A 22,876-nucleotide genomic window follows, 5' to 3' on the forward strand; every position below is an offset into this window, starting at 1 on the left:
AGACATCTGTTTCCACTAACAGACAGAGAGTCACACACACACACACACACACACACACACACACACACATACACACACACACACACACACACACACACACACACACGGGGCTCTGTTCAGGCTCTGTGTCTGTGGTGTGTTTCCAAATCTAACACAGTTCTCTGGAGCGTTCACGGAGGATCGCATGACACAAGCCAAACACACACACACACACACACACACACACACACACACACACACACACACACACGATCATATAACCTTATCAAAATACACACTTCCAGTTTGGCAATTCCTGGATTCCAGCATTCCTGATCTCCCACCGGAGGAGCAGGAGGCCGCCTGGAGTTACCCTCACTGTGTGTGTGTGTGTGTGTGTGTGTGTGTTCATATCAGCTGTGTGATTTGTTTCATTGTTAACTGAACGATTAATCTTCATGCTGCTGCGGATCATCGAGGTCATGGACCGACACAGATTCACTGAAAACTTAAAACTGTCTGATCAAATATTTTCCAACAACATTGTTGTAATTTTAACACAATTTCCTCTCATAAAGAGACATTATATACTTACATAAATAACAATAAATCACCAAAACAAAACAATAAATAAAATATAGAGCATCTTTCATTTCTTAACGCCCTGAAAAGTATATTATCTTTTTTTTTAAATCACCAAAAATCCAGCATTTATCGTAGAAGGAAACTGTAAAACAGGCATTATCGTCAGAGTTTGAACTTTCTGACGGTCCTTGAACGCATCATTGGCTATGAAAGTTTTCACTATAAGAAGTGACCAAAACGAAGCTTAAAATGTTGATATTTCTGTCAGAATCTATTTGTTCTACATGTGTCATTTAAAGCATGAACTAGTGCTGGGTGATATGGACCAAAAGGCATATCCTGATATATATTTAGGCTGAATATCGATATATATCCTGATATTTTTATCACAAAGTGAGAGCAAATGTTCAGTTAAAGTCAAATATAACATGTCACAAGTAGTTTTATTGAAACCGTTTATTTAAGTGAACATAAATACTGTAGAACAGGAGAACTTTAAAAAAAAAAAAATCAAAACTCCATAAAGTGCACATTTTAATAAAAATATATCTATTTTATAACTTTATATAGATTTATATAAATTTAATAGATTTTCTATAGATTCATAAATATTTGTTGTATATTTTTTATAAATTAATATAGATTTTATATATATTTCTATATATTTTATATCTATTTTCTATATATTTCTATATATTTTAATATATTTTCATTGATTAATATAGATTTTATATAGATTCAAAGATATTCTATAGATTTATATAGACTTTATAGATTTTTATAGATTTTATATGGATTCATATCGATTTTATATAGATTTGTATAGATTTTTATAGATTTTATATGGATTCATATCGATTTTATATAGATTTGTATAGATTTTTTCATAGATTTTTATAGATGTTATATAAAATAAAAACAGATTTAATATTTTGCAGTAAAACAGGAGGACAGAGAGCAGAATAAAGCATCTCGTCCTGCAGCTTCACGTGTCAGAAGCAGAAGAAATGAGCGTCTGGAATAAATAAATCCAGAAATAAAGAGTTTTTCTCTCAGACAGCAGGAGACGAGGAAGTCTTCCAGCCAATCACACGACACAATACTGAGCCTGTCTGTCCCTCTGAGGGCCAATCAGAACGGCCTCTGTTCCCGTGTGAAATGTGAGCGCTGGGAGTGAATGAGTGGAGCGTTTATTCCCAGAACAGAACAGAGGAACATTCAGAGCGGCTGATTATCGGCCTGTTGGAGCGCTGGAGACATACGTCCTGTTAACTCAGAGTCCTTCCTCTGTCTCAGACTCCATCAGGCTCCAGACTGAAGGCTGCACCGCCAAAATAAAGCTTTAACCACTTCAATCAAGAGTTTCAGAACAGGAAACACACTGAAAATAAACATTTAAGTGTGTATTTTATTACTTTTGCCTATTTATCTCAGTAGATTTCTCCTAAAATAACCAAAAGTTTGCATAAAATGATGCCTCGTGCATGCTTTTATTGCTTATATTTGTTCATATTTTGGACACAATCACCATTAAAAGTATGCAGAATTATCTGTTAGCAGCTCCTGTTTGCAGTGAACACATGCATGAACAGAAAACTCCCACTGGATCACTTTGATACTGAAGGAAACGTTAAAACATTAGAATTCTAAGTGAAGTCTTGCTGGGGCTTTCTTGCATGACTTCTAAGCAGATTTATAGATATTTATTCCTAATGAACATCAAAGTTATGATATCATCTGAAAGTGTAAGTCGCACTGAATCTAAATATATAAGCATCATGTGTGTGTGTTAATGTGTGTGAACAGTGTCCTCCTTCAAGTTTACGTCAGACACACCAAACAGAACTCCACCAAGATTACAATAAAAAGACTCTTTAGCTGCAGAAAACTGCCCCAAAAGTCTTTTTTGGGGGAGTTTTTAGTCATTTTGTGTCTTTTTTTGAGTCATTTCGTGCCTTTCTCTAATTTTATGTAGTTTTTTGGTCATTCTACGTCTTTTTTAGTCATGTTGTGTAGTTTGTTTGCAGAGATAATAAACATGTTAGTCTGTCTCTCAACCCTCCAAAAAATCCAGCAAAGAAACAGAAATTGTCGCCAGAGGATGAACCTCCCGACGGTCCTTGAACGCATCATCGGTTATAAAAGTTTCTGTTATAAAAAGTGACCAAAACAAATCTTAAAATAGTGATATTTCTGCCAGAATCTCTTTATTCTTCATAAAATGCCATAAATAAACTTGAACTCCACCAAGATTCCAATAAAAAGACTCTTCAGCTGCAGAAAACTGCTCCAAAAGTTGTTTTTTGGGGGATTTTTACTGACAAAACACAGCAGGACAATCTGTCAGACTGATGCAATATGTGGTCACACACTCATGCACCAACGCCACCTCCTCACTAAGTGCAACAGTGTGTGTTGATTTTAACATGTCACCATTAAAAGTATGCAGAATTATCTGTTAGCAGCTCCTGTTTGCAGTGAACACATGCATGAACAGACAATAACCACTGGATCACTTTGATACTGAAGGAAACGTTAAAATGTGAGAATTCAAAGTGAAGTTCTGCAGAGACTTTTTCACATGACTTCAAAGCAGATTAATGGATGTTTTATCTTAGTGGATAGTTAAGTTATGATATCATCTGAAAGTATAAGTCGCACTGAATCTAAATATATGAGCATCATGTGTGTGTGTTAATGTGTGTGAACAGTGTCCTCCTTCAAGTTTACGTTGAATACACCAAACAGAACTCCACCAAGATTACAATAAAAAGACTCTTTAGTCGCATTAAACTGCTCCAAAAGTCTTTTTAGGGGGAATTTTACTGACAAAACACAGCAGGACAATGTGTCAAACTGATGCAATATGTGGTCACACACACACACACACACACACACACACACACACACACCGACGCCAGCTACTCCCTCAGTGCTACATTGTGTGTGTATGTGTGTGTGTGTGTGTGTGTCCTTCAGGAAGATTTCACAGTGAGTCGAGCTTCAAGGAATCTCAGTTTCACTGCACATTCCTGCTGCAGGTCGCTACAAAAAAACAACACGAGAGATAAGATCACACACACACACACACACACACACTGTTCATCTGTAACACAATCAGCTGATTTTACAGTTGGAGGTTTTGTATTAAATATATTGAATGAAGTGTCGGTTTAAAAAATAAGTTACTTGCAAAAACTGAAGCAAAAGCAATAAAATTAGATTTAGATTTTTTTTGTTTTATTGTTGTAAATAAGAAAACAAATTGTTAAAATAAATATTGAAAACATGTTTCTGCATCCTCAGAAATTTATTAAAATAAATTGAATAAATGAATAGAAATAAGTTGCTTCCAAAAAAAAATGAAATAAACAAAATGTGTTTAAAATGATCATTAAAAAATATGGTAACTGGATAGATCAGTGCATGAAATGTGTATTTTTAATCCTTCAGGATTTTTATAGTGAAATAAAAAGAAAATAAGCTGTTTTGCTCTCCTTTATTTAAATTAAATAAATAAAAAATGAAATTTAAAAAACTTGCAAATCCCCCCCCCAAAAATGTAATAAAAGAAAATGTAAAAAGTTTTATTTTGTAAATAAGAAAATAAATTGTGAAATCAATCTTGAAAACATGAATCTGCATCCTCAAAAAATACTAAATAAATAAAATAAATAAAAGATTAACAGTAAGTCATAACAGAGTCACAAAACTAAAGAAAAAATAAATAAAATAAATAAATAAAAATAAGTTGCTTGCAAAAAAAACAAAAAAAAAACAAAATGTGTTTAAAAAGATCATTAAAAAATATAGAATCTAGATGGATCAGTCCATAAAATGTGTATTTTTAATGTCTTTCTGAGGACTTTATGTGTCCTGCTGAGCTTTTTTACTCTCTGACAGTTAAAGAAAGACTCCATGATTTCCTCTTTCCTCATGCTGATTTTTTAACAGACAAACAAACAAAGAATCAGCTTTTCAGCACAAAGATCTCACTGTCAGGAAACTAAACGGCTCCAAATAAATCAACTTTCCTCCATTATGAACACGCTGACTGCTGCTGGATGGCTCACATTCCCTCTGCGGGTGTGTGTGTGTGTGTGTGTGTGTGTGTGTGTGTGTGTGTGTGTGTGTGTGTGTGTCACTGTGATGCTAATGAAACAGCGTCAGCGTGCCACACACATCCATCACTCTGTAATAATCTCCTGCAGGATCACAGAGTTCGTTCTTTATGAAGCTTCACGTCGTCATCCTTCATATTCACATAAAGACTCAGCAGCATGTTGCTTATTAGAGCTAATAATCATAAAACGCTTAACACTAACAAAAATCCATCAAAAACATTTAATTCTGAGCTCCTCAGAGACTCTGTGAAGACATGAATGACTCGGCAGTCACCTGGCAAAAAATCTGCGAAATTTGGAGTAAAAATGCAAAATGTTTAAAGCCATTTTGAAGTTTTTTTCGGCTACTTTTACAAACAGAAGCTTGAAGAGATATTTCATCAAAATCACTTCATGTTTTGTTTAAAGCATCTTTGAGTGTTGAGAAAAGTGCTTTATAAAGCCAATGTATTATTATTATTATTATTATTATTATTATTATTGTTATTATTATTATTATTGTCAGATGTCCAACGGTTCTTGAATGAATCACGTGTGACAAACACTTCTATCATGTAAGTTACGAGATTTAAGCTTTTATATTAACATGTTTTGCTAAAAATAAAGCCAAAAATATAGTGTTTACAGCAACAAAATTCTGTAAAAAGAATAAAATTATGTGATGATCAGCGACTCTGTGAAGCCATGAATGACTCAGCTCTGACCAACGGTCACCTGGCAAAAAATCTGCGAAATTTGGAGTAAAAATGCAAAATGTTTAAAGCCATTTTGAAGTTTTTTTCAGCTACTTTTACTAACAGAAGCTTGAAGAGATATTTCATCAAAATCACTTCATGTTTAGTTTAAAGCATCTTTGAGTGTTGAGAAAAGTGCTTTATAAAGCCAATGTATTATTATTATTATTGTTATTATTATTATTATTGTCAGATTTCCAACGGTTCTTGAATGAATCACGTGTGACAAACACTTCTATCATGTAAGTTAACCAGATTTAAGATTTTATATTAACATGTTTTGCTAAAAATTAAGCCAAAAATAGAGTGTTTACAGCAACAAAATCCTGTAAAAAGAATAAAATTATGTGATGATCAGCGACTCTGTGAAGCCTTGAATGACTCAGCTCTGACCAACGGTCACGTGGCAAAAAATCAGCAAAATATGGAGTAAAAATGCACAACGTTTAAGGCGATTTTGGAGAAATATAAACAGATAAAACTGAAACTGAAAACAGATAAACTATCTAACTGTTGTTGATAATAATCGTTTATAAAAATAACCCTGATTATTGTGATGTTTGGTGGCTTCATGGCGGTTTGAACTGAACCAGAAACAAACTGATAAAAGTTATGAACTGATCCGATCTCAGCGGTTTCAGGGAACTTCTGCTTTTATTAAAAATAACTTCATCATCCTGCAGCTGATAACACACACACACACACACACACACACACACACACACACACACACACACACACACACACACACACACACACACACACACACACCGTCGTTTCTTTAGTTTATTTTTACATTTCTACTTCATGTTTTTTTCTCTCTCCTGGTTGAGATAAGCCCCGCCCCCTCCTCTCTGTTGTGAGCATGCTCAGTGGAGCGTTTCCATCAAAGAGCTCTTTCATGCTGCAGACGCCACAAACACACACACACACACACACACACACACACACACACACACACACACACACACAGTGAGAACACCTTCAACAATAACTCTTTTCTCTCTCTGTAACTGATCCTGATCCACCAGGTGACAATTTCTCAATCGTTTCCTCGTTGTCAACTTTCTATTTTTTTTTTTTTTTTGAAGGAATTTATTTTCATTGAGTAAAACACCAGAGAGACTAGAAACAGCAGACAGTGAGAGGACGGCTGTCTGAGGCTTTTATAAACACATTAATAATTCAATAAAAGGAAGATTATTGTTATTAATTGTTGTCCTGGGAAACAGAAAATGAGATTATGAGGCTTTTCTCTGATTGATCTGCATCTAAAAACAGCTTCACCTGCATCACTATTAGTGTTTAAATGGATCACAGAGTTCGTTCTTTATGAAGCTTCATGTCTTCATCGTTCATATTCACATAAAAGACTCGTCAGCATGTTGCTTATTAGAGCTAATAATCATATAACGCTTCACACTAACAAAAATCTGTCAAAAACATTTAATTTTCTGCTCCTCAGAGACTCTGTGAAGACATGAAAGACTCGGCTGAGACTAACAGTCACCTGGCAAAAAATCAGTGAAACTTGGAGTAAAAATGCTTTTTTATAATTATTTTATTTTATTAATAGAAGCTTCTAGAGATATTTCATCATAATCACTTCACGTTCTGTTTAAAAATCTGCCAAAAATAAACTCTTTACATGGATTTTTTGAGAAATATCAGAATTTTAAGCTTCTTTTTTATTGTGAAAAATCAAATAATTCTGCATAATTCAACCACTGAATTCCATAAGTTTAATATGCAGGTTTTCTTAAAACATAAAGATAAAATCACAGCAAGAAACTTTAAAAATGGATGAATCATGTGTGACAAACGTTTCCATCATGCAAGTTAACCTGATTTAAGCTTTTATAATATGTTTTGCTCAAAATTTTGCCAAAAATAAAATAATTACACCAACAAAATTCTGTAAAAAGCATTAAATTTTGAGCTTCTCTGCAAAACTGTGAAGCCATGAATGACTCAGCTGAGACAATCAGTCACCTGGCAAAAAATCAGTGAAAATTGGGGTAAAAATGCAGAATGTTTCAAGCGATTTTGAAGAATTTTAAGTTTTTTTCTGCTACTTTTACAAATAGAAACTTAGAGAGATATTTAATCAAAATAACTTCACATTTTGATTAAAATTCTGCCCAAAATAAAGCGTTTACACAAACCAGATCCTGTTAAAAACATTAAATCTGAAAACAGCTTTCCTGCATCAATATTAGTTCTTAAACCGATGACACAAGTTCAAGTCTTTTTTTTCACCGTGTGGAAATGACTGGATCAAGTGGCAGCAGAAAAAAAATGCATACATTAAAAATATTCCTCAAAAATGATGCTAAATATTCATGTTAAAAGCCTGATTAAAGAGAGCATTAACATTTAATTCACATGTTCAGTTGAGTTTTATACATAATTAATGAGTTCAGGGAGGCTTATGTTTATGTTTATGTTATTATGATCTGTTTATTGGTCCCTGAAGTAAACAAACATGTTCACACGTTAAAAACAGATTCCAGAAGTTATCTGTTTAATATGATATAAAATAAATAAATAAATAAAAAGAGGAAATATATTGACTTCATACTCCATATTTTAGAGGTTGAAAACAGCATTTATGCCTTTTTATTCCTATTTTTTTTCGTGTCAATCGAGCAATCAGTAAGTGAAGAAAAAAATCTGAAATAAAAATATAATAATAATATGCAAAATAACATAAATAAATATAAATAATAATATTTAAAGAATAAAGGCACATGAAAAAAAACCTTTAAAAAAATCAAAATAATCAAACTATAATAGCATGTGTAATTATATAAATCATAATATTATTATTAACAATAATAATCTATTAATAATAGAAAGATGTTTTTCTGTTGAAATCTAAAAGAAACAAAAATATAATAACACACAAAATATAAATACATAAAATTATAATAATAATCTATAAATAATAGAACGACGCATTATGAAAAAATATATATCAATTGACTATTTGACAGATGTTTTTATATTAATTGACTGATTAATTATTAGTTCGACTAAAATCCCCAAATTAAAATATAATAATAAGACGCATAAAAATAAAAATACATATAAATATGAATAATGAAAAAAAAAATATATATAATTTTATATATATAAATATTATCATTTTGTATTAAAAATATGGTTGTTTTTTTGTGTGTTTTTGTCTGTAAAATTTTTTTTCTATTTTTCTATTTTCTGTGTGTCGTGTTTTTATATTAAAGTCTTTATTGAAACACGCTCGGACTTCTCAGGATATTTAAAAAATGACAATGTTTTTTATCATTTTTGTGCATCGTGAGATTATATGAGGAGCAGGAGGAGACAGGAGAGGAGGAGGAGGAGGAGGAGGAGGAGGAGGAGGAGTGGAGCCTTTGTGTGACTTTTATCAGGACGAAGCGACTGAAGCTTCTTTCTAATTTCACTAAGAGGACGAAGGAGGGATGACAGACGCTCTGCAGAGGCTCATTAAACATTGATGAGGAGGAGGAGGAGAGGAAAGAGGAGAAGAGGAGGAGAGGAGGAGAGGAAAGAGGAGAAGAGGAGGAGGAGAGGAAAGAGGAGAAGAGGAGGAGGAGGAGGAGAATGAAGAATAAACACCTTTTAGACGGACAGAAAGAACGAGGGATGACGATGAGGTTTTTTTGTGCCTTACAGAATATTTTAGACCCCCCCCCCCTTAATCCTCTCCCCCTCCTCACACACACACACACACACACACACACACACACACAGAGCTCGGGGGCTCCCAAACCACCAAGACGCGCTCTGATTGGCTGCTCAGAGAGAAGAGAAGAAGAGGGGGATGATGGAGGAGAGACGCTGTTATTGTTTGTTAAGCATGGCTGCACGTGTGTGTGTGTGTGTGTGTGTGTGTGTGTGTGTGTGTTTCATGGTTTATCAGTATTTTACAGGCTTTTCTGTCACAACCTATCAATCACACGTGAGCTGAAGCTAAGCCCCGCCCACCAGGAACCTGGAAACCAAAACAAAGAGCCTCCTGCTGAACACAGAAAAAACAGAAATACACTCAATAAAAACACAAAGCTTCACGTTTCTCATCTATAAATACAATTATTCTGTTAAATATCCTTTAATAGATGATTCAAAGGTGAGACGTGTTTCCTTTGTCTTAAATCCTTCACAATAAAAGCCTTTTTCACCTCATGTGGCGTCACATCAGCTGTTATTGTTTGACTGGAGAATCATCGCTAACAAAGATAATTTCATTTCCTGTGAACCTGTCACAATAAAAGTCCCATAGCATTGTATAATAAAGCTTTAATTATGAAAGAGCAAAATCTGTAAACCAGATCCATGAAAATCCATCCATCCATCCATCCATCCTTTTATCCATCCAGCATCAATCCATCCACTCTCCGTCCATCCACCCATTTATCTGTCCGTCTCTTCATCCCTCTATCCATCTATTCATCCATCCATCTCTGTCATTTATTAATTTATCAGTTTCATTCACTTCAATCACTTCTTCTATTGATCCATCCATCCATCCATCCATCCCTCTATCTATCTCTCCATCCATCTTTTTAACCATCTATCAACTGATCCATCGATCCATCTCTTTTTCTAATTCCATTACCTTTTCATCTCTTTCAATCTATTTATCCATCAATCCATCTTTATAGAGCTCCATCCATCCATCTATCCATCCATCCATCCATCCCTCCATCCATTTATCTGTCCATCCGTCCATCAATTTGTCCGTCCATCCATCCATCCATCCATCCATCCGTCCATTCATTCATCCCTCCATCCATTTATCTGTCCATTCGTTCATCCCTCCATTCATTTATCTGTCCATTCGTTCATCCCTCCATCCATTTATCCCTCCATCCATTTATCCGTCCATTCGTTCATCCCTCCATCCATTTATCCATCCATCCATTTATCTGTCCATTCGTTCATCCCTCCATCCATTTATCCCTCCATCCATTTATCTGTCCATTCGTTCATCCCTCCATCCATTTGTCCCTCCATCCATTTATCCGTCCATTCGTTCATCCCTCCATCCATTTATCCATCCATTCGTTCATCCCTCCATCTATTTATCCATCCCTCCATCCATTTATCCATCCATCCATTTATCTGTCCATTCGTTCATCCCTCCATCCCTCCATCCATTTATCCGTCCATTCGTTCATCCCTCCCTCCATCCATTTATCCGTCCATTCGTTCATCCCTCCATCCCTCCATCCATCCCTCCATCCATTTATCCATCCCTCCATCCATCCATCCCTCCATCCATTTATCCGTCCATTCGTTCATCCCTCCATCCATCCATCCCTCCATCCATTTATCCATCCCTCCATCCATCCCTCCATCCTCTCTGTAGTGCTGATCTCTTCACCTCCCCTGAGTCAGCTCAGAGATCTGATGACTTGTTTCCTTCTATAATTGTCTCGTTTCTAACGGGACGTTCAGTCAATACTGGTCCTAACGAGGAGGAGGAGGAGGAGGAGGAGGAGGAGGAGGAGGAGGAGGAGGAGGAGGAGGTGCTGAGTTCTCCTCCCGCTCACATCTGGAGCTGTTTGCAGAGCAATAATCACCCTCTGCTCCTGTTTTCACGCCCCGCGGGGATTGAACTGGGAACCACCTGAGCCACTAACATGACTTTATGTCCTGTTGACGCGCCGAAACTCATTAAAGCAGAACCAGAGCTGTTATCAGTCTGAGGAGGAGGAGAGAGTTTCAAGGATGCACCGTTTACCGTAGAGAGAAACTGTTAAAACAGACATTATCGTCAGAGTTTGAACTTTCCGACGGTCCTTGAACACATCATCAGCTGCAGAGCTTCCATTCTAATAAGTGGCCGTTACTTGCCAGATAGTTAAAATTCAGATTTTCTTTAAAAAAAAACCCAAAATGTAGCATTCATCACAGCCAGAAACTGTAAAAACTGTCATTATTGTCAGATTTCCAACAGTCCTTGAAGTATCATGTGTGATTTATGCTTCAGGCATGAAAAGTTACTCAATTTAAGCTTAAAAATAAAATGTTTGGTTTAAAAGTTTTGCCAAAAATAAAGTGTTTGCACTAACCAGGTCGTGTTAAAAACAATAAATTCTCGCTCCTGTCATGTCACAAATATTCACTGAAAATCTGTTTACACAGAGCAGAGAGGAGAGGACAGGAGAGGCTGTTTACACAGAGCAGAGAGGAGAGGACAGGAGAGGCTGTTTACACAGAGCTGAGAGGAGAGGACAGGAGAGGCTGTGATTTCTGTCATTCTAACTGTGTTATTCTGCAAAAAGACTATTTGAGTTGTTCTGATTAGAGCTGATTCCACAGAGATGTATAGAGATTTATAGATTTTTATATATATATATATATATATATATATATATATATATATATATTGCAATGAAATATGAGGACACAGAGAGGAGAATGTAGAAAGAGCATAAAAAAAACCTGCCTGAAGCTGCTTGTTGGGGTTCAGAGGGTGAACCCGGAAAGACTTTTGATAAGTTTAGAGCAGCAGAACTTCAACACTAAAACTTTATGATACTTAAAGATAAAGATAAGACGCCCTTCTCTAAACAACACAAACTCAAAGTCAAAACCTTACTGATAAGATCTTTGATGAGCCAGAACAAGTCTGACAACGTGGCGTTCATTTTGGTCATTTTGTGTCTTTTTTCAAGTAATTTAGGGTTTTTTTCTGTCATTTTGTGTCTTTTTTGGTAATTCTGTGTATTTTTTTGGTCATCTTGTGTCTTTTTTTAAGTAATTTAGTTTTTTTTCTGTCAAACGACCTCTCTGAACCAGGAAACCTTCAGGGAAAACGTCTCTGATCTGCACCTGAAGCTACTTTTAGAGCTGCTGAAGGTTTGTGGGCGTCGGCCATCGATGAGGCGTCCATCAGTCAACAGGATCCATTAACCTTCAGATAAATTCAGACCGCCGATAACTTTACACTCCGAAGCTTTTAGTGAAGAGGAACGCTGTCTGCTGAGACTCTGATCTCTTCCTCTGGGACCAGGAGCTTCAGGTGCTTGATCTCAAGGTTATTGTCTTAAAGTAACTGTAAATAATCGTTTATCTGGACTCACAAGAATTAAAAACGTGTTTCCCAACAAAGTGACAGGGATTAACCCATTCAGGCCTGAAACGGCTGGAAAACCTCTGGTTGGTGATTTTAAAATCAGCCCCTAAAACCTGAAGTTTCTCTGTAAATCCAACAGAAGTGTCAACTCTCCTACTAAATAATAGATTTTCAGCCTCTGTAGCAGATAGAAATGACATTCAAAAAGTATTTTTAGAGCTTATAGCTGTGGCTTTTATGAGAAGTTGAGTTTATTTGTCCAAATCTTCAATAAATTTTTTTTTTTTTAAATCAACGTGTTGCATTGCGACACTCCCACATGTATTCTGATGCATTTCATTGGCCAAGAGACTGAAAATAGGTGGAAAAACTACAAAAACTACAAAAACCACGTATCTGCTTTCCCGGCTTTAATGGTAGAATAACACAATATATAAATACTACAGAAAGTACTCTTTAGCCACATCAGAGACAAACTTCCACCGTCTGGTGAAGAAGTGATAATTTCCTGATGTGGAAAATGTTGGATTTCATTACGGTTGCATCGCTGCAAGTTCAAGTTTATGAAAAACTTTTTCAGACAAAAGGGAAGGTAAAAGGAATAAACTTTGACACATTTATGTGTTTTAAACTGTGGAAGGTGTGAACTTTTAGAGCTGTGCTAGTCGTGTCACCAGATGAGATAAGAGAGTTAGATTAGAGAAGTTTGCAGAGTTGTGTAAAGGTGAAAAGCAAACAGAAGGCTGGATGTTAGATCAGAGAGCTGCAGGTTGTAGAAAACTAAAAATAAACTGAAAGCTGAATAAAAGTGTTGTTGGAGAAATTAGTGCCGGATACAATCAGTGAGAAGGATCACTGGCTGTTTATGAATCAGTGTGTAGAAATGAATCACTGTTGATAAAATATGAGTCAACCCACGGAGCCAACACCCTGCTGGCTGATTATTATTATTATTATATGACAAAGTGACGGCTGAAGGGTCAGAGGTCACATGACTCCTGAAACAAAGAATGTGGGCGGGGCTTAAAGGCGGGCGTGGCTCTGATAGATAAAACTGCTGATTCACTCGCACTTTATCACTTTATCACACTGGAATGATTTAATCAACCTGCACAAGTCACGTTCAAACAGCCTCAACAGGAAATAATCATATTAAATCTGAAGTTTAACAGTTTTAAACTTTCTGCAGCTTCTCAAACATCTAAAAGTTAATTTCTCTGCAGATATTTACAATAAAACGTCATGTGGGAGTCAAAGGAAACTGTTGAAATGCTTCATTTCCTTTTATACCTATTTTTATTTGATCATTTTTACAAAGAAAAACAACTTTTTATTTTTTAGATTTTATGTCATTGATTTTGTTTTTGATTTCGGAAAAAACTTACTTTTGTGTATTGATTTATCTTATTTTTTATTTTGATCTTTGAAGATTTGTCACATTTTTTAACAATAAAAGTTCTTGTGGAAGTCATAGGAAACTATTTGTGTTTAATTTCCTTTTATATATTTTTTTATTGATAATTTTACAAAGAAAAACAACTTTTCATTTGTATTTTTTTCTGTAATAATGTAAAAATGAGTGCATATCTGCAGAATTGTATTAAAATTATATTTCTATTCATTTTTAATGATATATTTATTAAAAATCCCTCTTTTTTGCTGTTTTTTATTTTATTTTATTAATTTTATGTGGGTTTTCCAAGCAACTTATATTTTACTCATTTATTTTTATATATATTAATTTATTTTTCTGTAATGTTTATAGCCGCTACGACTCATAATATCATGAGAAGATGCAAATATATTGCTGATGTGTTTTGAGCTATTTTAATCTAATGACTAACTTGTGACTTCAGTCTGCTGACACACGGTTTCATTCTTTCTCTCAACAGAAACAACTGATTCATTTCTGTTTGGCAACAAAATGGATAAAAAACGACGTTTTCTCGTCTGTGAGAAGCTCAAACTTTCATCTTTCTCTGCAGATTTATGCAAAACTTTTCAGTTTCATGAGTTTCTTCTCTGTCTCATGTTTCGATTCTTTATCAGAGCGACTAAAAGCTGCTGAAGAGTGAAAATACAGAAACTTTTAACTGAATTCATTAAGAGAAACACAGAGAGTTTTCTCCTCACATGTTGCTTCTTTTAGGGACAGAAATCAGATAAAATCGACCTTTTCTCGTCTGTATGAAGCTGAAAATTTGATCTTTGTCACAAAGTTTCTTTCTCTGTAAACATTTGTGCAACTTTTCACTCTCAGTGGATTTCTTTCAGACGTCTTTTCAAGGAAATGAAGCTGATCTCCTGTTTCACTTTCTTACAAAAATCTGACTAGTAAAAGCTGCTGAAGTGTGAAAATACAAGAAACCTTACCTCGAAATTATTTAGTTAACTCAGTTAAAATAGATAAATCAACTTCCTGTCGTCTGTATGAAACTTCTCTCCAAACTCAACTTTTATATCTGTCAGGAAGTTTCTTTCCCTGCAGACTTTTTAGTTTTGTGGATTTTTTTCTTTCTCGTCCTCAAGAAACTCCATGTTCTGTCTCCTGTTTCATTTCTTATCAGTCTGACTACTAAAAGTTGCAAAAAACTGTGAAAATGCAAGAACTTTTCACAGTTAAAAGTAGATAAATCATCTTTTTGTCGTCTGTATGAAGCTTCTCTCCAGCTGAAACTTTCTCTGCAGATTTATGTGCAACTTTTCACTTTCATGGACGTCTTTGCAGAACTTTTCACTGAGGACTAGCAAACTTTCTCCTGTTTCAATCTGTTATAAGAGCAAAAACTAAATGCAAAGTGTGAATATTTCACTGAGTGCGTTTGTTAACTCAGTTAAAAGCAGATAAATCAACTTTTTTGAGAATCGTCTGTATGAAACTTGTCTCCAAACTCAACTTTTATCTTGTCAGGACGTTTCTTTATCTTCAAACTTTTTTATTTTTGTGCGTTTGAAAATACCAGAACTTTATACTGAACTCCTCCATCAACAGAACCACCAGGAGTTCTCTCCTCATATCTGAGGTTATCGCATATTTTTAGGTCCCGAACACCAAAAGTGGAGGACCTTATTGAAATTGGTCCGTTTATTATTATAACGGCAAATGAATCGTGTTTTTGAGGCTTTATCATATTCCAAAACTCACCAAACTTGAAACAAAATTCAATCCCGTCGAAAAATGTACATATTTCATTGGTTCCATATATAAGCGTGGCTAAATGACCTACTAGCGCCCCCTAGAATTCAGCCCCTAAAACAGGTTTGTCGCAAAGACACGAAATTTGGTCCATCCATGTATCATGGGAAGACGCACCAAAAAGTCTCAGGAAGCCATACCCTAAAACCAACAGGAAGTCGGCCATCTTGGATCGAATATGGCTTTTTCTGACATTTCCACGCCGCACTTTAACAAACTCCTACAGGTTTAATTTGTGTTTGTAACTAAATTAAAAGTAGATAAATCAACTTTTTGTCGTCTGTATGAAGCTTCTCTACAAATGCAACTTTTATCTTTATGTAGATTTATGTGCAACTTTTCAGTTTCATGGACTTCTTTGCAGAACTTTTCATTGAGGACTAACTAACTTTCTCCTGTTTCAATCCGTTAAAAAAGCAAAAACTAAATGCAGAGTGTGAATATTTCACAGAACGTCTCCTTCAACAGTTCCAGTCCTCCTCTCTCTGCAGTCTCACCTTGAAAATATTTAGTTAACTCAGATTAAAGTAGATAAAATCAACTGTTTGTCGTCTGTATGAAACTTCTCTCCAGCTGCAACTTTTATCTTTGTCAGGATGCTACTTTCTCTGCAGATTTATGTGCAACTTTTCACTTTCATGGACTTCTCTGTGAAACATTTCACTGAGGTCTTCTCAAGAAACTCATGTTTCCTCTCCAGTTTTAATTTCTTATAACAGCAACTTTTTGTCGTCTGAATGCAACTTCTCTCCTAATGCAACTTTTATATTTGTCTGAAAGTTTCTAGCTTTTTATTTTTACGGATTTCTTCTACGGATTTCTTTTCTTTTTTTCTTATATGTCTGACTACTAAAAGTTGCAAAAAAGTGTGAAAATGCAAGAACTCTTCAAAGCTAAATGTAGATAAATCAACTTTTTGTCGTCTGTATGAAGCTTCTGTCCAACTGAAACTTAAAATATGTGCAACTTTTCAGTTTCATGGACTATTTGCCAAACTTTCTCCTGTTTCAATTTGTTATAAGAGCAAAAACTGAATGCAAAGTGTGAAAATTTAACAGAACGTCTCTTTCTCTCTCCGTCTCTCTCTCTCCGTCTCTCTCTCCGTCTCTCTCTCCGTCTCTCTCTCCTTCTCTCTCTCCGTCTCTCTCCATCTCTCTCTCCTTCTCTCTCTCCTTCTCTCTCTCCGTCTCTCTCTCCGTCTCTCTCTCCGTCTCTCTCTCTCTCTCTCTCTCTCTTCTTACCTTGCAGCTGTTTGAATCGTCCCTCCAGCTGGTTGTAGTTGAAGGCGGCCTGTCCGGAGAAGCCGGGCCCGGGGCTGAGGCCCCTGATGGGGCTGGGGCCCCTAATGGGGCTGAGGCTGGGGCTGGGCCCCCGGCCGGGGCTGGAGCCGTGGGACGGGCCGGGCCCCCCGGGGGACGGGGACAGGGGCCCCGCATAGTCCAGGGCCGGGGAGGAGAGGTGGAGCTCCATGGTGGGACTCAGAGCAGGAGCGTCCTCATGGAGGAGCAGGAGGCTCCAGACGGATCCTTCAGGCTCAAGAGGAGAAAACAAGCTTCCAGGTGGATAAAGGAGGTGAAAGTGAGATTATTCCACGGCAGACTGAGGAGGACTCGCTGCTCCTTCACACCTCCGGGGCGAGCGACACTAGAAGCGAGTCTCTCTCTCTCTCTCTCTCTCAGCTGAAGCGCTGGCTCAGCAGCATCACGCTGCCGCTTCCTCTCATCACACCTCCAGCCAACAGGAACCTCCCATCCTCCGCCGGAGGAAGCAGCACAATGAGGAGCAGGAGGAGCAGGAGGAGGAGGAAGAAGAGAGAGAGGAGGAGGAGGTGGAGGAGGAGGTGCAGTGGAGCTGTTTGTCCTCCTGCAGCTCTCAGACACTGAAACACCTCCAGACGGAGGGAGAGAGAGTGGAGGGGGGAGGGGCCGGCAGCAGGGCAGCTCCTCCTGCCAGCAGCCAATCACAGCGCCCCATTCAACCGGTGATGTCATCGGCTTGTTAGCATAAGGGGCGGGGCCGGGGGAGGGCGAGCGAGCAAGACAAACAGAGAGAGAGAGAGAGAGAGAGAGACGCTCTGTTCTCACTGGAGATTAAATCAGACTGAAGTCTGATTCACACTGAAGTTTAGAATAAATAAAGATTATTATGTAGCTGAGGAGAGCAAAATAACTGATTTTTTATTATTTCAACATTTAAAAATTCCAGTAAAAGACTAATGCATTTGATTTCCATTTTTTCTTCTTTTTTGTTGCATGTTGCATTAAATCAAACACACAATGTGATTGGCTGTTAAAAAATCTTTTTTTCTAGGTTTAGGAACAAAAAAAGCTTCAATGAAATGAGATATTATTTGACTGGAGACGCTTCAGTGATACGAGGTAATATGTTATGTTGGTCAGTCAATAATCAATAAACGTATCGACAACCGGCCGAGTGGAAACTGACTGCTGATGACTAATGCTGCTGACTGACTGATTACCGTAAATCAAGGAATAGTACAAAACTTTTAAACTATAGAAAACACAGTTTTTCACGTAAAATGTAAGGATAAATACAATAATGTAACAAGGACACAAAGAGCCTAAAATAAAGAAACAACTCAGTCTAAATGACAGTTTTTGCTGATTTTTACATTTAAATATACAGTAGAAAACGTTCTGCCTGGTATTTTCATTTCTGGTATTTTACTGTAAATTAAACAGGATTTTTTTTACAGTATAATATGAAACACACACACACACACACACACACACACACACACACACACACACACTCTTAGATTTCTGTCACTTCATATAAAAGTTACTATTCTGGATTCTGTAAATCTTCTTCTTCTTCTTCTTCTGTCAGGCCAATAAAGTTCATAACTTGACGACTCTCTGCAGAGGAACAGGAAACAGGGTGGAGTGTGTGTGTGTGTGTGTGTGTGTGTGTGTGTGGCAGCTCATCGCTCACACACAGACGTCCAAACATCCTGAGAATATCTGAGCTCTAATATTAGAGTGTTGTGGAGAACTTCTTCCTGTCTGAGCACTTCCTACACACACACACACACACACACACACACACACACACACACACACTCACACACTCACACACACACCCTCAGATATCTGCAGGTCACGACTCAGAGACAATACGAGGAACTAATATCTACGTCACCCTGAAATATCTGAACATGACGGAAACATAAAAGATGAAAAACATGCAGAAGATTTTATTCTCAAGAGAAAAAATGATTCAAAAATGAAGCAGAAGCTGTTAAAGGTTGAATATTTACTGTTTGTGTCTTATAATGTAACTAGTTTTCTTTAAAAGCATCAAAATGAATCAAACTGACAGCGAGGACGTCAAATGTTTATTTTCTCCTTTTAAACTCATTTTTATCAAATGCAAATCTGTTTCATGACGTTCTTTTCAGGCTTGGTGTTATGTGCTAAAAAGAAAAAAAATCCAATAAAGATAAAAATCCTAAATAAATAAAATAAATTAAAAAAATCTACTGTAACATTGCCTTTTAATTTGTTGTTTGTTTTTTGATTTTATTGATTTATTGACTTTTTACCGGCTATTTTAAAGTGCGCATTCTCACATTTTTTTTCTTTGACACATTTTCTCTCCTTTTATACTGATTTTAATTAACCTATTTACACACAGAAACAACTTTTTGTATTTTTTATTCAATTTATAATTTTTTTCACTGGATTTTTTTTTGTTTTTGCAGGTTGCTTCATTTTTATTAATTTATTATCAACATTCCTGACACTTGAAAAAGTGAAAAATATATAAATTATATTTTATCCAAATTAAAAAATATATATTTTTGAGATAAATATTTTTTTTTCTGATGTCTGTCTTGCAAGTATATTACTTTTTATTAATTTTTATGAATTCATTGGTTTTATTTATTTATTTATTTTTTACAACATTCTTGACACTTGGAAAAGTGTCAATATATAAATAATATTTTATCAGAATTTTTCAAAAAATATTTTTGAAATGAATACATTTTTTTTCTGATTACTGTCTTGCAAGTATAATAATTTTCATTAATTTTATAAATGTATTTATTTTTACAACATTTGTGACACTTATGGGCACTGTATGAAACTGTATACAAGTGTCAATATATAAATTATATTTCATCCGAATTTAAAAAAAAATGTCTTTGAGATAAATAATTTTTTTTTCTGATTTCTGTCTTGCAAGTATATTAATTTTTATTAATTTATGAATGTATTGGTTTTATTTATTAATTTAATTAATTAATTTTTCAACATTCTTGACACTTGTGGGCACTTAGAAAAGTGTCAATATATAAATATTATTTTATCTGAATTTTCAAAAAATTACAGATAAATAAATAGAGATAAATTTGACTTTTTTTCAGATTCCTCTCATTCTAACCGTTTTATTCTTCATAAAGTCTGTTGGATCTGTTGAGTCTTTGACCTCTGCTGGTTCTACTTTTAATGTTTAACTCGTCGTGATAAATAAACTCCAGCTGACCTCAGGGGTCAGAGGTCAGAGGTCAGAGTAAACAGACAACAGATGATTAAATATTTCTGCAGCTGATAAACAGTCGATGCTTCTTTACGTTCTGCTGCTGATCGACACGTGACGAGGCGTCACGCCGCGTTTCCTCCCGTCATCTGGCGTCCTCGTGGCTCGCCGCCTCGGGCCTCACGCCCCCCCCCAACCCCCCTCCCAGCGACCAATCAAACGCTCCATTCATCGCGCCGCAGCAGCAGAACAAACTCCTCGGGGATCTTTTTCTCTCCGGGTCAAACTCTGAAACATGTTTGACTTTAGAGTTTATTTCCTGCAGAGATTCGGTGACGACATGTTTCAGGCTGCTCGTGGTGCGTTCAGGGCCCAAACTTGTGTCGCTGCGGTGGTGAATTTCACAGGGACGCGGCGCCGCCTCGCCCTCCTGACCACACAAAGACATTCCTGTGAGGTCAGAGCTGCAGAAAACAACAACAACAACGTCTGCTGAGAGAAACGACGCGCTGGAGATTTAAACTGATTAAACACGTCAGAAGTCAAACTTTATCTTAGTGAATATGTTTGTTTTAATTCATTTAGTCGCTACCGGTAATATTTGGTGGATATTTATTGATTTGTTTGTTAATTTGTTTATAGAATAGAATATTTATAGAATGGAATAGAACTCCAACCAGCAGTTGCAGAGTTTTTTTCCTCTTTTCACATTTTCCTCTCTGTGTCCTTGAATTTTAATAATATATATAAAATATATTATATTGCAATATATATATATATATATATATATAAAATCTCTATACTCTATCAATCTTGCAGCCTTTGTGCAGAATAACACAGTTAGAATGATAGAAATCAGAAAAGAAAGATATAAAACACGCAAATTATTAAATAATAGATTTTTGCATGAATAAAAAAATGAAATCTATGTAAAATATATATATATTAAGCGCTTTTAAGTGTTACTAATATTGGACAAAGATCTGGGAGCTCCACATGTGATATGTATTGAACTATTGCCATTTTTCTGACCTCTCCTCTCGGCTCTGTGAAACATAAAAATCCAACCATATTGTCTGTTTTTACAGTTTCCAGACAAGACAAAAGCTGTTATATTAGCATATAAAAATTAATTTCAGAGGTTTAATAATGCTAAATGATTTGATTATTCACAATAAAAAAAGAAGTTTAAAATTATGTGTAATTTCTCTGAAAAATCACAATAAACAGCGTCGCATTTTGAGTTTAATTTAGTTTATTTTTTAGTCTCAGCAGAATCAATCACGTCTTCACAGAGTCTTCGACAGAAATATCACTATTTTTAAGCTTAGATTTGTTTATTTTTCCTGTCTGAAGCTTTCAACACATATGATCCATTCCAGCAGCATCTGAAAGGTGAAAATCTGTAAATATTTTCTGTTTTTACAGTTTCTGGCTGTGATAAATGGTGTAATTTTGGAGATTTTTGAAAAGAAAACATGCCTTTAAACCCTGTTTGTGAGGTTCACAAGGTTAAAGTAGTTTCTGTTAGTGTAAATAATATTCCAGTTGCTTCAGTTTGATCTTATTTTATTATGTTTCTCAGGAAAAATGACCAGAAAGAACCGAGAAGAGAACAGAAGAGAAGATTCTAGAGAAAACTTCTTTACTTTCACTTTCTCTGATGTTTTAAAACCACAACACGTTTAAAAAAAACAGACACACCAACATTCCCAGCATTCCTCCATCTGCTCCCAACAGGAAGTGTGTGTGTGTGTGTGTGTGTGTGTGTGTGTGTGTGTGTGTGTGTCTCTGTGGGGAACCTCGACTGTTCTGGTTCTAATTATTCTCGTCTCAGTGAGTCTTTGTCACTTTAAAGCTTCAGATTTCTGCCTCAACAGATTAACACATTCACACATTTATTAATTAAATAACTCATCAGCACTTAATAAATAAATACGTCATAACATCTCATTTAATTACAACAAATTACACGCTAAAAATGACCACTAAAAATGCTTTTTAGATTAGATTTTAGCCTGATTAGCGTGATTAGCTCCTGACACAAACAGGTAATTATTGTTCATTAATATTTCTTATTTAATGAATGGTTAGTTTAATCAATAAAACGACTGATTTTGCTCAAACTGCAAAGTTAATAGAAATATAACAATTTACTACCAGACTTCTTTGACAAAAACACTCATTTTAACTCATTGATTCTGATGAAATATCATTATTTTTAAGCTTAGATTTGTTTATTTTTCCTGTCAGAAGCTTTAAAAACATATGATCCATTCCAGCACCATCTGAAATATGAAAATCTATCAATATTCTGTGTTTTTATAGTTTCTGGCTGTGATAAATGGTGTAATTTAAGCAATAAAATAACATTTAATGTAATATAATAATATTATAGTTGCGTTAAACCGCTGATTATCTGTTCTACAATAATAAGTTGTTAAAAATAAGTTTTATATGTTTTTTTCCACCATCTGGTTAATGCAAACGGGGAGTTTCTCTTTGAGAAATTTTAAATAAAATGTATCATGTTTTTCCTTCGTCAGACATGGTGAGTTCAAGGACCGTTACTGGCTGTGATAAATGGTGTAATTTTAGTGATTTTCTTAAGAAAACATGCCTTTTTTTAAACGTCAAAGACGCAGGGTTACGTATGTAACTACGGTTC

At 35.6% G+C, this 22,876-nt stretch overlaps 1 protein-coding gene across 2 annotated transcripts in view; it reads right to left on the reverse strand.

The window, feature by feature from the left end:
* LOC131993918 (spectrin beta chain, non-erythrocytic 1-like) overlaps positions 1-22,876 on the reverse strand; it is a 141,035-nt gene that overhangs the window by 70,557 nt on the left and 47,602 nt on the right. Inside the window, exon 1 of one of the 2 annotated variants that reach the window (XM_059359993.1) lies at positions 16,947-17,516. The exons of the other annotated variant lie outside the window; for it this stretch is intronic. Coding sequence (XP_059215976.1) covers positions 16,947-17,175 — 229 coding nt within the window. The 5' untranslated portion in view covers positions 17,176-17,516. Of the gene's footprint in view, positions 1-16,946; positions 17,517-22,876 lie in introns of those variants that run through there. 2 annotated transcript variants of the gene reach the window in all.

Source organism: Centropristis striata, chromosome 20, assembly GCF_030273125.1.
Source record: "Centropristis striata isolate RG_2023a ecotype Rhode Island chromosome 20, C.striata_1.0, whole genome shotgun sequence".
In the NCBI taxonomy this organism is placed as follows: Eukaryota; Metazoa; Chordata; class Actinopteri; order Perciformes; family Serranidae; genus Centropristis; species Centropristis striata.